This window comes from Choloepus didactylus, chromosome 10 (assembly GCF_015220235.1).
Source record: "Choloepus didactylus isolate mChoDid1 chromosome 10, mChoDid1.pri, whole genome shotgun sequence".
Lineage (NCBI taxonomy): Eukaryota > Metazoa > Chordata > Mammalia > Pilosa > Megalonychidae > Choloepus > Choloepus didactylus.
Window position 1 is genome coordinate 88847670 of NC_051316.1, and position 14585 is coordinate 88862254.

The window sequence follows — 14585 nt, forward strand, 5'->3', positions numbered from 1 at the left end:
CTTCCACCACTGCTACCACCTAAAACTTTTACAAGAGTTGTTTGGCCTAGTTATCCCAGACTCATCTGTTGCTCTTTGATAAGTGTGAAATTTTCATCTTCGAATATATGCACACAAGCATACACACCAAAACATGTTTTTCCTATAAGCCTTTTTGTCCTATGAAATATGCCTGTAAACTTATCAACAAAAAATTTCACTGGCATTGTGAGATGTTAAAATCAGTAGCCACTTGATTAGTCCTTCTTGATTGTCTTTTCAAAATCAGTAGTTTACAGACAAAGGAATATTAAGTGCTTATAGAATGTTGGGAGTGTATTTTCTAAACTACCCATGGTCCATTGGTTGCAAGTTAACTTCATTAACTACTGCTGAATGTGCGTGTCTTTGAGGGTGGGAGAGCTAGTCCTGCGGGGTATTCATGTGCCTTCAGGGGTTTGACCCGTTCTCATTACAGAAAGATTTTCCCTGTCTGGGGCTGGAGATGGTGCTGCCTAACTCTGCCCCACTCTGTCTTCAGTTTAAATTTAGACTGTCCCTCCCCAGAAAACAACTGAAAATACCTCATTCATTCTCCAGAGGGGCAATTTTTAAATAAAGTACTTCTGGAAGTAGGGGTGAGAGGAGTAAGAAATGCTTCTACCTAAGTATCTTATGTTTTCTGCCATTAACTTTTTCTTACATTTTACTAAAACTAGCCTCATTTCAGACGTATGAACCTAGTTTTATCACTTTTTTTCTACATACTGCACTTGTATGCACACTCATATTATATATGTGTATATGTAATTTTTTTGGTTGGAAAGAAAAGATGCCTCATTTTGAAACCTAAAGGGGGGAATAAGAAAAGCCCTTTGTAATATATTGCCATATTATCACTAAATCCCCTGACAGTTATGACACAGAAGCAAGTCACCTGTCACTTAAGCTTGAGATCTCTTTAATTTTCTCCTGGAATTCGCACCAGGCTGTCTTTAATTTGAGGCCTTTATTGGAATTCTGAAACCTCTCTGCCTCCCTGGCTCTCAGATCTATTCTGAGAGCTGTTACAGAATGTATACAATAACCAACAGAGGGATTCGGAGAGGGCTGGAGCTCTGTTTATTTAACACTCTAGAGGGATTTTTGTGCTTATTCGGTCCTGGCTGCCCAGCTTTCAATATCGCTTTGACAACCATTCTGCCCTTCTCATTAATTTTAAACAGTTAAAACACAGGAAAAAGAGGAAAAAGTTTTCATTATTAAAGTGCTTTACTTTTTAATAACAGAGGATTCTGTCCGCCAGGGGAAAGGGCATCTTCGCTAATTTCACATTCATATTAAAAAAAACGCAGGGAAGGTGACAGTTGTGCTGCTGAGGTGGCTTAATGAAAGAAGAGCAGGAAAAAAAAAGTTTGCATTTCACATCAGTTAAGAGGGTAAAAAAAAAAATCCTTGTTAATGACAATAGCAAATGTCCACTTTCGTAACACAGCCCCTGGGTGACTTTTCTCCTGACATTTTAACGGATAAAACCCTCAGGGGGGCATGTACTGTGAAATCAGCTAGACTGTCATCAACCAAACAGGTAGCAGGAATGATTTGACTAAACTAAAAACATTTTTAGGTTGTTAAGTCTCTATTAATACAGAGATGAACGTCGATCCAAAGAATGAGGCCTTTTCTCTTCCCTTTGTTCCTTCTCTGGCAGCCTTGAAAGCAAAAGAGAAACTCGTGTGAGTTTAGGTTAGGCATAGTTAGCCTGACAACAGGCACTTGCACCCCGTTAAAAGAAGCGTGAACTGGATCTCACACTGCTTTTTTCTTGGTGCCCCACATGGAGGGTGGTGACTTACTAACACCAACGGTGTTCAGCATTGTTTGGGGACACACAATAGCCAAATTGGGCTGGAGGAACTATGTACTTTTGAATCTCATTTTTACAATCAATAGAAGGCGTTCTTGTTTAAGATTTAGAAAACAACACTAGTTCTTATTGGGGATATAATGAAAGGAACTCTTTTCTCTGGGACTGTTAAAGGATGAAAAAATAATTTTATATTTTATTAATATTTTCCATCTGTAGGGTCTTTCAGTGCACACAGATGTTACATCTTACAAAGGGACAGATTGCTGCAAAGATCCAGGTGATCTTTTTTGAATATGGTTTGCTAGAATGGCCAGCTTCTTAATGGGTTCTTGGGAACTCAACACATTGTAGGCACTCTTTGGTTGTGGGCTGAATGAATGAATCTGAAACACTGAAAAGCCTGGACCTCTCTAGGAATTAAGAAAGTATGCTCTGAAATTCGAGGATAGGAGTAACTTTTTAAGGCTGAATTTTAGGCAAGTCATTGTTGAATGCTCATGGAGAGGAACTGTCAGTGTTCCATTGATAATTGTGAGGGAATGGAAAAGATATAAGGCCTGAGTAAAAGCCACAAGATTCATTCAAAAACAGCTTGTGTTCAGTGGCATTTTAAATGCCTGAGTTGGACTCCGGGAAATACCAGAATGTCTCCAATGGTCTCATTCTGAACATAAATGATAAGAGGCCAGGAAGAAAACGTTGGTAAGTAAATAAATAAATAAAGAGAACCTATCTGCTCCTTCACAAAACCATCCTCATCTTTGCTTGTCTTTAACATCTTTATAGCTCCCTTTTTTTTCCCCTAGTAATATTGAAAGGATTACACTTGTTGGCCCCTGGGTGCTCACTGTGTGATTTTACTGTTATTAAATCTATTATAAACTGCTTCATTATTCCTCATTCTGACTCTGTCTCTCCTTTAATCCTTCCGTCACCCTCCCAGAAATCCCATGCTGTTGGCCCCCACCAAATCCGCGAGCAAGCCACAGTCTTGCAGACAGTATTTGAAGATTACGTGCACTCCAGTGAGAAGAGGGTCTCCTGGGCAAAGAAAGGTCAGTAGATTTCTTAGGTGATTATAGAATGAATAGCCCAGGAGAGCTCCCCCCAACCCACATACCCCCAAATGGGTTGAGAGGCCAACCAGGACTCTGCTCACCAGCAAAAGCTTTCAGTCTCTGTAATTCTGCAGGGTTTGGAAGCAGGCACGGAAGGCTTTAAATTGATATTAAATGTTAATTTCATCCGTCCCCATGTTTTGTACAAATGAGACTTTATCTTGGCTTATATCAGGACTAGAACTTTGACCCAACAACTTGAATCTTAGAGATCTGTTTTTCTCTTTCTTTGAAAACCAGATAGAAAAGATACAACATGTCAGTATAAGTAGTTGTAAAGATGGAAATTAGGGATGAAGATAAGGGCTGGAAAAATTAAACCTAGCGGTTCCTATTTGAAGGTACAAAGGAAAACAAAAAGCCGTGCTGGGGAAGGACCATAGATCATGAACTCAATTCACAGGAAATTTACAAGAGAGTTAGATATTAATATTCAGACCCTTGATAGGATAAATTGGCTCCTGGGATCATCAAGCATTAAATGCAGACTTAGTTCACTTTAAGCAGTGAGCAGTGCATGGGGGAAGGGGACTCATAATAGCTGATACTTCTTTAAAATAGTGGAATGTTCTGTTTCTTGAATGAATGAAGCTAACATTCTCGTGGTTGGGGTGGCCAAACAATGAGCGTAAATGTAATAAATAAATAAATTAGATATTCAATTAAAAGGTGCTAAGAGCTATGAGAAAAAATAGAGCAGGGTATGGGAGATCAAGGAGGTGGCAGGGCAGAGTGCATTTTAAATAGGGGGTTAGAGTGAGCCTCATTGTGAATGTAATACTTGAGCAAAAGCCTGAAGAGGGATGACCCATGCAGCTCTGAAGAAAGGGCATTCCAGGCAGCAGAAACATCCTACGAGGAACTCAAGGAAGGCTATGTGGCCGGAAGGAGGGAAGGAGTCAAAGGAGGCAGATCATGTAGGGCTTGGAGGCTTTCCTAAGGACTGTAGGTTTTACCCTCAGTAAAATGGGAGCCTTTGGAGGGCTTTGAGCAGAGATGTGACACGATCTGACATAAATTAGGGACGATATCTGGCTGCTGTTGGACTCTAGGGGAAAAGGGTAAAAGCTGGGAGACCGGTTAGGTCCAGGAAATAGATGATAAAAACAGATTAGTCAGCAAATATTTTTTGAGTACCTATTATATACCTTAGTACTTTATAAAAATAATCCTTGTTTGTAGTCATAAAACTCGAGCAAATCAGAACTGCACAGGGTCGAAAGGCCAAAAGTTCCCAGTAATTTCCCCATAGACTACTGATACATAATTAGTGTATCCTTCTAGACTTTTTAAAAAAATAATGTTCTGTTCCAGCATTTCCCTAAAGTGAAATTATGCAATTCCTAAGGGTTTTTGCTGAGAACTTACCTTTAAAGAAGTACTGAAATGCATCTCTCAAGAGGAATAGAATATTTTGCACAATGTAACTTTACAGAGTTTGTTCATTTGCTGAAAATTAGGCAAACTCTGCTTGCTGTGTGTTACGTAACTAGATGTTGGGCTGCTGAATTTCAGGTTAATAACAAAGATACAATAAAAAGAATTAAATACATTAAACCCGCACCATAATCTTTGTCTTGGATTTTGGTGTCAGTCAGAGGCATTTTGGGTATTCTGGTTGTGATTACAACTATTTCAGAGGTCATTGGAGTACACATTATCCTGAGTAATCTTTAGAGAATGGGGTTTTGAGTTTTCTCTCATCATTGTCACCACTGAACTTGTTGATACCAGGAAACAAGCAGAGTTACTTGTCTTCTGTTTAAAGAATATCAGAATGGGGCTACTCCCCAAAGTTTATGTACTGTGAAGGAAATAAAAATATCATTTCTTTTATCTGTTAATTGATGTCCACACCAGATTGGTGATGGCCTGTGACTAAACCAGCTACGGTAGATCTCAGTCACCCCACTTTAGTATAAAATTCTCCACTATTATTTTCTTTCCTCTTTCTCAGGATTGCCAAATCTAGAGGTTTAGGGGAATGAGTGCATATTTGCCACCCTGAAAGTATTGAGTTCACAACATAGGAACAGCTACTGTACCCCAAAGTTGATACTGTCTTTTGTATTTCAATCTGCATATGTAAATTTCCCACTACTGACTTGCTTCCCTTTTATGCCATTTCAGAATCCACCTCATGAATAATTAACAAAGCAGCTGGCTTTTGCCTTTATGTCAGAAAACTAGTTGGAAACTGGGCCAGATATACATTTGTTTTCCTTTTGCATTTTCTTTTCTTCATTTTTTTTGTTCGTTTGTTTTCTTTTCTGTTTAATTATTGGAGATTTGGGTTTATCGAACAATCATACAAAAAATACAGGGTTATATACCACCCTATTATTAACACTTTGCATTGTGGTACATTTGTTATAATTGATGAAAGCACCTCTTTATAATTGTGCTATTAACTATAGTCCATAGCTTAACTTAGGGTTCACTGTGTTGTGCAATTCCATGGATTTTGTTTTTTGTTTTTTTAAATTTTTATTCTAGTAACATATATACAGCCTAACATTTCCCCTTTAATTACATTCAAATATATAATTCAGGGCTGTTAATTACATTCATGATGTTATGCTACTGTTACCACCATCCATTACTAAAACTTTTCTATCACCCTTAACAGAAACTCTGTATCAGTTAAGCATTAACTCCCCATTTCCTACCCCACACCCACCCCTGGAAACCTCTTTTTTGGTTTCTGAGTCTGTGAATTTGTTTATTCTAATTATTTCATATCAGTGAGATCATGCAGTATTTGTCCTTTTGTGTCTGGCTTATTTCACTTAACATAATGTCTTCAAAGTTTATCCATTTTGTCACATGTTTCAGAGCTGCATTCCTTTTTATAGCTGAATAATATACCATTGTGTGTATATACCACATTTATCATCGATTAATGGACATTTGGGTTGCTTCTGCTTTTTGACAATTGTAAATAATACTATGACCATCGGTGTGCAAATATCTGTCCAAGTCCCTGCTTTCAGTTCTTTTGAGTATATACCTAGTAGCGGGATTGCTGGGTCATTTGGTAAATCTATACTTAACTTTCTGAGGAACTGCTAAACTGCTTTTCGTAGCAGCTGCACAGCTTTTCATTCCCATCATCATAAATGGGTGCCCCTATTTCTCCACATCCTCTCCAACACTTGTAATTTTCCTTTATTTTTTTTTTTAATAGTAGCCATTCTACTGTTTAAAATAAGGTGTGAAATGGTGTCTCATTGTGGTTTTAATTCACATTTCCCTAATGGCTGATGATGTTAAGCATCTTTTCATATACTTTTTGACCATTTGTATATCTTCTTTAGAGGAACTGTTTAGGTCTTTTGCCCATTTTTTAATTGGGTGTTTGTCTTTTTATTGATGAGTTGAGGGATTTCTTTATATTTTCTGGATAGTAAACCCTTTACAGATGTGTGGTTTCCAAATATTTTCTCCCATCGTTTTACGTTTTCTGAACCAGTCATTGTTAATAACTAGCTTTTAACTATTTTAAGTTTCCAGAAGCAATTACCAACTTTTTTCCTCTCATTTCTTGTATCTTTTAGCTAGAGATTCAAGTGTTAAAAATAACGTAAGTTTGAATTCCAGACTCCTGAAAAAAATCTCAGAAAGTGGAGTTCCTTATCCTCAAATTACCACTTATCCTACGGTTTGATCATCTTCATCTTCAGGTTTCCCTAAGAGCAGAGGCTACATGTGTAAAATTTATGCCTATACTTAGAAGGGGAGCTTCTTAAAGTCAAGAAACCCCATACCAATGATGACAAACAATTCTTCTCCCCTCATTGTGATTAGAGGTAAGCTAGGTACTTTGCCAAATGAGTCAGGTGGGAAAATGCACGTGCCTTTAGTCTGTACGGATGTGTGATTTTCTGGCTGCTGGGGGGCAGGGTCAGGAGGAGCGAGTATTCTCTTCACCTTCCAGTCTGAAATTTTGCTCTTTGTTACCTCTTTGATCTGAAACATCACCCTTAGGATATCACTATGCCTGATCCAGAAAGTCAATGAATAAATGTGATTTTATGAAAAAGGACAAAATGCTCATGTGGGATATTTTTAAATAGATTTCCCCTAATTGATCTATCTTAAATAGTTGGCTAGAAATAGGGTTCAGTGACTACAAAGTACTCATCCTAATTGGCTGTAGCTTCATCTGTCATCCCAAATAAATGTCTTTTTTCATTACTCCTCTACTTTCTGCCTGCATTGGCCCCACAGACTCTATTCCTTCTGCACATTCTAGACACTGCCAATGTGTGCCACATTCTGCCTCTTGGAAGGTCCTATAGACAGCTTGCTGTAGCATCTGAAATTCCTGCTTCTCTGAATTACCCAAATGTGGCAGTCCATGCAAGTATGTGAGGACAACCAACTGTCACTGTCCCCAGTGAGACGGGAGCCTTGAGGACAAGGAGGTTCAGTAAAATTATGCAGTGTGAAATGTTGTGTGACTAGTTGTCTAGGGAGAAAACACTTCCTGCCATTTCTTGGCAAACTCATTATCCCTGTAAAGCTGTTAGTTGGGCACCTAAGTCTCCTGGGACAGAGGCTCTTGGTCGTTAACTCTTAGCATTCCTATAAAGAAAGGTGTGGGAGGTGGTGAATCCAGGCTGTAGTCCAGGGGTTAATCTGTTAAAGTAGAAGAGTGGTTCAAAACTAGGAGACCTGGGCCAGGATTTGGATAATGAAGATTTTAAAAGCACAGACTCTTAGGTTTGATTTGGCTTGGCTTGGCTTGGCTTCAGTCTGGTTCTTTTAGATCAAAGTAAATGTTGGGGGTTGGGGAAAGAAAGAGAGGTAGAGGGAAGAGGCCTGAATTGCCTGGGTCATTGTAGTTATGCAGCTTTCGCCTCTGAGGACCTGAATATGTAGCTTTGTGTCCCCGAGCCTGATGTCAGAACCCTCCAAACAGTACAGACCATTTGAAGTGTTAAAGATTTTCTTTGAGAAAGCTAGTCCCCAGTTATTGAAAAGGAGAGTAAGTACAGATTTAAGAGAGGGGTGCACAGGAGTTGCCTTGGTTATTATTTCTCATCGATTGGGAAAAGGAGTTCACTTTTCTCAGTAAATAGAGCTTTGATGGATTCCCAGGATCCTTCCAGGAGCTGATCTGCTAAAATGACACTTTTTATTACTGTTCATAAACGCCAATCTCCAGGTGCTGATGAGATATTACGTTTAAGCCATGGGCAAACTTGCCAGTCCAGTGGCTCAACAAGCAAGGGTGAGGGAGACTAGTATTTAGTGCCTCCTTCCATCAGAGTACAAGGGTGGGCTGGCAGGAAGAAACAGGACTTGGAAGTGAAGTGAGCAGTGATGGGTATAGGGAGCTGCTTTTCAGAACAATTCCCTCCTTCCCTGTTGGAGTAAGGAAGGGGCGGTCCCTTCATTTTTACTGTTATTGCAAGATATTCAAGGGGGAACTAGATACAGGGAAATCTTTTCTCAAAGGAATGCAGAGTTAAGCCATAGCCAAAGCTCCCCCTTCCTGGGAACAGAGTCTGGCTTTTCTCTGGCCAGAGGGAGGATCTAGAACAAGGACCCCCTTTTCTTAACTTTAAAATAGAACTGCAGTTTTCCAGATAGAATGCTTGATGAACAGCTCTGTTTCATGGACTGTTTTAAATGGATAATAGTTTTCTTTTGCCTTTCATTTCCTTTTTTATGTATTCTTTTAAACTGAATCTCTCAATCATTTTTGTTTGTATCACATTGTATCAGTCAATACAGGATTCTTTTATTATGAATTCAGTTTTAAAATCCCATGAATGCACAAAGAACTGGTATATCAGTGGTTGCTTCTGGATAGGGAAACTGGAGGTGGGGGTTGTAGTGGAGGCAACATTTATAGTAATTTCATTCATTCCTATTAAACATAATGACATATTAAGCGCTTTTGAACCTTTTGAATATAATAACATTTGCATGCCTTAATTACACAAAAAATAAATAAAATTTAATTTGGAAAAAAATTTTTCTAACATTAAAGTCTAATGATTTCCTTATTTTCATAAGAAAATGATGTTTATGTTGATCATTTGTTGGTTTCTTCATTCATTCTCTCTTTCATTCGTTTATACAACAAATGTTTGTCAAGTGCCTGCTGTATGCCAGATACTGTACTAGGTCCTGAGGCTATGATGAAGAAGAAAACCAGGCTCCTGCCTTCGTTGATTGTTAAAAGCTGTGCAGTAAATTCTGAAATTTTATTGAGTTTATTTCAAGTAATGGCTTTGGCTTATCGATTTGTTCTTTTAGGGAATTAAAAAAATACACACAGTATAGATTTAGGTTGTTGGTGTATGTTCTAACTGTCCTGGTTATGCTACTGTCATCCTGACCTGGCAAGATAAATTGCAGAGCATAACCTTCAGGCTGAGGCAGATGTGGAACTTTGAGACCCCACTGACAGCCTTCCCTTTCCCCCATTTTTCTTTCAGCTTTGCAGTCTTTCATCCGAGCCTATGCAACCTATCCCAGGGAGTTGAAGCATATCTTCCATGTCCGATCCCTCCACCTGGGGCATGTGGCTAAGAGCTTTGGGCTAAGAGATGCCCCCACAAATCTTAATGTCTCAGCTATAAAGAAAAGGAAAACAAATCAGAAAAGGTAAGATGAGCTGAAATGGTCCCGTAACAAATGGCTGAGAGTCAGATGAACTTAGAAAACACCATTTAGATTAGCAACAGTGAGATAAAGTAGGCTGCTATGCTCAATGTAAACTCTTCCATGTTTGGTTTTTGTGGTAAAGTATCACTAGAATCTGCCCTTTTCTCTTGGAGCAAGAGAAGAAATATCTAATTTTAGTGTTTTTAAGGCACCTGTAGAAATTCAGTGTTGTCTCCTGCCAGGCCCAAAAGTAATAGGGATTATTGGAGTAGCAAACAAACCTCTTGGGTCATCTTCACTGGCTACCAATAGAGTAACTAGGGAGCTTGCCACAATCGGAGCTTCAAAAGTGCTGTAGTCCACCCTGGAAAACATCTGCAAGTCATACAAAGACTTGCAGGGTGTTTCATGAAATTAACGCTGGGGGCATACCTGCTGGTGAGATGAGAGGGAGAGAATGGCATCTGCAGGAGCTGAGGAAGCAAATCTCCGGGTGCTGGGCTTGGCAGGACAGGACCCTGTTGTCCATGGTGCTGATATATGCCTCCAGTGCTAGGCACTCTTTCAGGCAAAAGCAATGGACTCTCCATCCCAGGCAACAGTATGCTCAGAACTGACCAGAGGTCCTGATGAGAGGAAAGCCAGAGTGAGGAACATTGGCCTCCAGGTTGAAGGCTAGGCCCTGAGTCCTGAGATTATTTCCCTCAGTAAACTGTATTTGCCAAAGGTTTTTTTCACTTCAAAGACAGGGTGTTCTTTTAGTATTGAAACCCAGCACCTCCCAGGAACCAGGAACTAGAATATTATAGGCACCATAAGCTTCTCCCATAGAGGAATTTTGAGATGGATTGCCATTATCTCTTACGCAAATTTTGGGCAGGGGGAGATTACACTGAATAAATGTTTGGAGGCAAAAAGACTTTTCTTTCACTTGCCCTAATTTCAATTTGAAAACACTGAATGCTCTGGACATACATTTTGCATTATATGTCCTTCTTTCTACAGATCAGTTACGAATGCCACAGTATATTTGCCCTGACTGACAATCTATAGGCAATTTCTCACTTCTCCACACGTGCCAGCACATTATCTGTATTGCTCATTCACCAGGAAGTGTTGATTAACCCATCAACCTTGTAAAGGCCCAACATCTCCAGTGTGGAATGGCAGAGGGAGAGGGCCTGCCCCGTATAGGGAAATGATATTGGTCTTGGAGTCTGGGAAATGGATTTATGCCCCAGCTCCATTCTGATGTGGGCTTTGAACCATACCTTGTCTTAACTTCTCAGATCCTGTTACCTCAACTAGAAAATGGAAAAGAAAATCCATGTTTTTAGATACTTCACAAGATTGTTTTGAGCATCAAAATTAAATAATATGTATGAATATGCCTTTTGGACTGTAAAGGGCTATGCTGATGGAACTCCTCTGGGCAGAGAGCTAGAAACAGCTTAAGATGGGTTAAGATTCAGGAACATCCAACTTTGCATCTAAAAGGCTCTTTTTAACACATAAAATCTTGCCCAATTCTAATTCCAATTTTGGAATTGTAAGGTGTTTGTGTTTTTTCTTTTATTAATACTTGTCATATAGGATGATAGTCCAATAAATTTGTGAGGCAGGTATAAACTACTTCTCCAGAAGCTGCTTTACTACAATGCCGAAATGAGAGTGAGAAGCATACAGTGCTGGTTGTTTCCAAGCAATTTGGAGGCCCAGAGGTGCAATGCGAAGCATCGCCTGCTACTGCACACCACTTAGCTCCGGGGCTGCCAGGCTAGAGACTTCTCTTCCTGCCCTCTGCCAGAGCCAGGTCTTCTTCCCAGATCTACTCCCAGAAAACACAGCTGTGCCAGGATCTTAGGCTGCAGTGCATGAGTTAGCTTCCTGTTTGGGGATTTGGTATAGATATCTATACATACTAACTTTGATTTTGAGAGCATAACAGGATGATAAGGCTTTTTAATCTGCATGTGAGAATGACCTTCTAGTAATTTGGAAGCATGACAAATCATTTCATCATTTCTAAAATGTTGACACTTTGTGAAGGTAAGAGTAGACCTACCAAATGATTATTGTTAAGAAATATCTATCTTTGTTTATTGCTTGCCCCTCAAATAAGTGCAATTCCAATATTTTATTCTTAGCCGATGATCTACCTTTATGACTGGAAATTTCATTAGCAAGAGTTAATCCAGATAGCAGCTCTTCAGACTAGGATATCTTCCACTCTTATCCAGATCCTGGAAAGCAAAGCGGGGAGGCAGGGAGGCAGTTGGGAGGGGGAATTGGAGACAGCATTGTCCTTACCTTGAGAAGCCACTAGGGAGAGAGCAATCCGCTGCCTCCTGCTTCAGCTGACCCTCACTAGCAGATGGGCACCAGGACTACTATGCCCCTGTGAGCAGGGGATTTAACAGGGCTTTATTTAGGGAAGAATGGGCTGATTAGCCGATAAAGAGCATGTAAGATGGTATGGGGCAGCCTTTGATGTCTGGCTGGCGCAGCAGGGAGCCGGCTGGTGAGTGACAGCAGTGTGTCACAGGATTACTCCGCTCGTGACAATACTGCTCTCTGTTCTTGCCATGTCACCGCTCTGTTACAGCTACTTTTTCTGTTGTTACGCCCTTCTTTTGAAGGCATTTCTCCCTGCACTCCTTACATCCTCCCACCCCACTCCTGCCTTTAGAATACAGACGGGCACTCAAGGATACAGTAGGTACCTTTTTTTATTTGGGGAACTCTTGTCACTCCTGGAGGAAGAATGACTTTGCAGCTAATCTGCACATGGACCGTATAATTGTGGTCAGGGTAAGCGGCAGAGAAAACTTGACAGATTTTCCACACCTCAGTCAGGGCTCAAGCAAGTGCCAGTTGCTGCTTTTTGAGGACTGGAAAGAAAAGTCCATTAAACCCCACAAAGTACAGAGAGTTATGCTGTGGCCGCAATTATTGTTCTGAGCTGAAATGTCTCCTCTGAAATCCATCTGTCAAGAAAAAGAATGGGTTCCTTCGGTTTTGTGTGGGTGAATAAACTAATAGCGCAAAATTCTCACAACTATTCAGCATTCCGTTTTGTGGTGTTTACAGCCTAGAATAATTATATATTATATGCACACTTCTGATATGTATACAAACCAAATCCATCAGACTACCAAAAAAAAAGAAAAAATGCTGTCTTTAATCACCTGTCATACACCCAAGCAACAGTGGAAACAGGGTGTTAAAAATATGAATCAAGGGCAGGTTAGGTTAGGACACTATTAAGTATTTTCATGTGAAGACAAAAGGGAATTTTGTCACTTATGTATACCTTTATTCCTCTGCTTGATTACTTTTCAGAGAAAGAAAATAAATAATTAATGTCCCCAAATGAGATCTTAATAACCAGCTCTCTGTCTACCTTGTCAGTCCTTAGTTCTGAAAGAGAACACTAAATGTCTCCACCCTGCAAATGAAATACACTCATAGTCACAAAAATTCTTCTGACACTACAGACAAATCTGTCAAACCCCCCACCCCAAGCACCTACATATACATGTACACAGATATTTGGTGTTACTGGTAAAATATTGAGTGGCCCCTTAGCAACATCCATCACAAAAACAGCATTTCCCTTCCATGAAATGCTGTTGATATTTTGATGCTGTGAAGATTCAGCAGTTCCTAAGAAGCAAAGGTAAAATATCCTTCCAAACTCTTGCTCCTTTCCAGGAGACTTTGAGACCCAGGACTGTCTGCTGTGAGAGGACAGAGTTGTTTGCTAGGGTGTTAGCTGGTGTTTGCCAGGGTGTCTGTCTAGGCGGTAACACACATGAGTAAAACATGTCCAGGAACAAGTAGCAGGCATACCATTGAGGGCTACAGTTCTCCCATCTGTCTGACATGTGGAAAATGGTTCCAGAATATGGTAACTAATGTGCCTTAAGAGCTTGAAGTTAAGCTTGGGACCATATTAAAGAGCATGTCTGCTATTTTTAGACCACCATGTCCCATGTAAATTATAAGCAATATTTGGATGCTATTTTTTTCCCCCAAACAACTTAGTTTGTAGCTACCTAAGACAATGTTTTACCTCCGGCTTTCACCATCTGTCTTTCTGACATTGTTCATAGTGTCCAGAAACATCTGGCACATCTTCATTATGAGTAATTCAGTAATTTTTGTTCCCCTTTTCCCAGCTTCCTCCTTTTAATTAGAGTCTGGTTTGACTCCTAGCTGGGACACTTACAATCTTTGTGCCCTTGGGCGAACTGCCTCAGTTCCCTTGCCTCTCAAATAGAGTTAATCAAACTTCAGTGTTATAAAGGGGTATTAAATCAGATGATAGGTATAAAGCATTGGCACAGTGTGTGGCACATAAATAAATAAGAGTACTTGTTGATAATAGTAATGATAATATCATCTATTGTTTCTTTCTCTTGGCCTTCATCATACTTACAAATATCCTTGGAATTTATAGAGAGCTAAAAGGTTAGTTAACTAGCAACCTTTTAGCACCCTTGAACTTTTCTTATTAGGAACAACCTTGAAAAATATGGACGCAGTTCCCACAAAGGCTAGCGTTAAGAAGCTGCAGCTGCATCTCCCTGCAAAGCAATATTCTCATCATTAGGAGCAGCTTGCCTGCCAATTGTTACATGGCATTTACAACCTCGCTAATATCACTTAATTAGCTGAAGGCAAACTGGAATCTTGCCCAATTGTGCAAATTTTCTCGATTTCCTTGAGCCAGTTATTCCATAAAAAGACCGATTGGGCCAAACATGAGATCAGAAGCTGGACAAAGCCGCACTTGGAAACATGGAGATTTCTCTTTGTAAATTCTTTGCATGTTTATAAGTTCTCTTCTTACCTGATCTCTCAGCAGCATTCAACACTGTTGATCTCCCTGGCCTCCTTGAGTCAGTCTTGGCTTCCCTAACATGGTCTTTGTGAATGGCAGCTCTCAGCTCCTCAACTTTATCTGAACTTATAAAATAGTCAGAACCTCCACA

At 39.9% G+C, this 14585-nt stretch overlaps 1 protein-coding gene across 2 annotated transcripts in view; it reads left to right on the plus strand.

Moving 5' to 3' along the window:
• The window catches only part of DDX31 (DEAD-box helicase 31), an 80792-nt gene that overhangs the window by 49657 nt on the left and 16550 nt on the right, over positions 1-14585 (plus strand). Inside the window, exons 18-19 of one of the 2 annotated variants that reach the window (XM_037797462.1) lie at positions 2793-2904; positions 9420-9588. In XM_037797462.1, the coding sequence (XP_037653390.1) occupies positions 2793-2904; positions 9420-9588 (281 nt within the window). The remainder of the gene's footprint in view (positions 1-2792; positions 2905-9419; positions 9589-14585) is intronic. The other variant, XR_005210643.1, reaches the window with a different exon arrangement.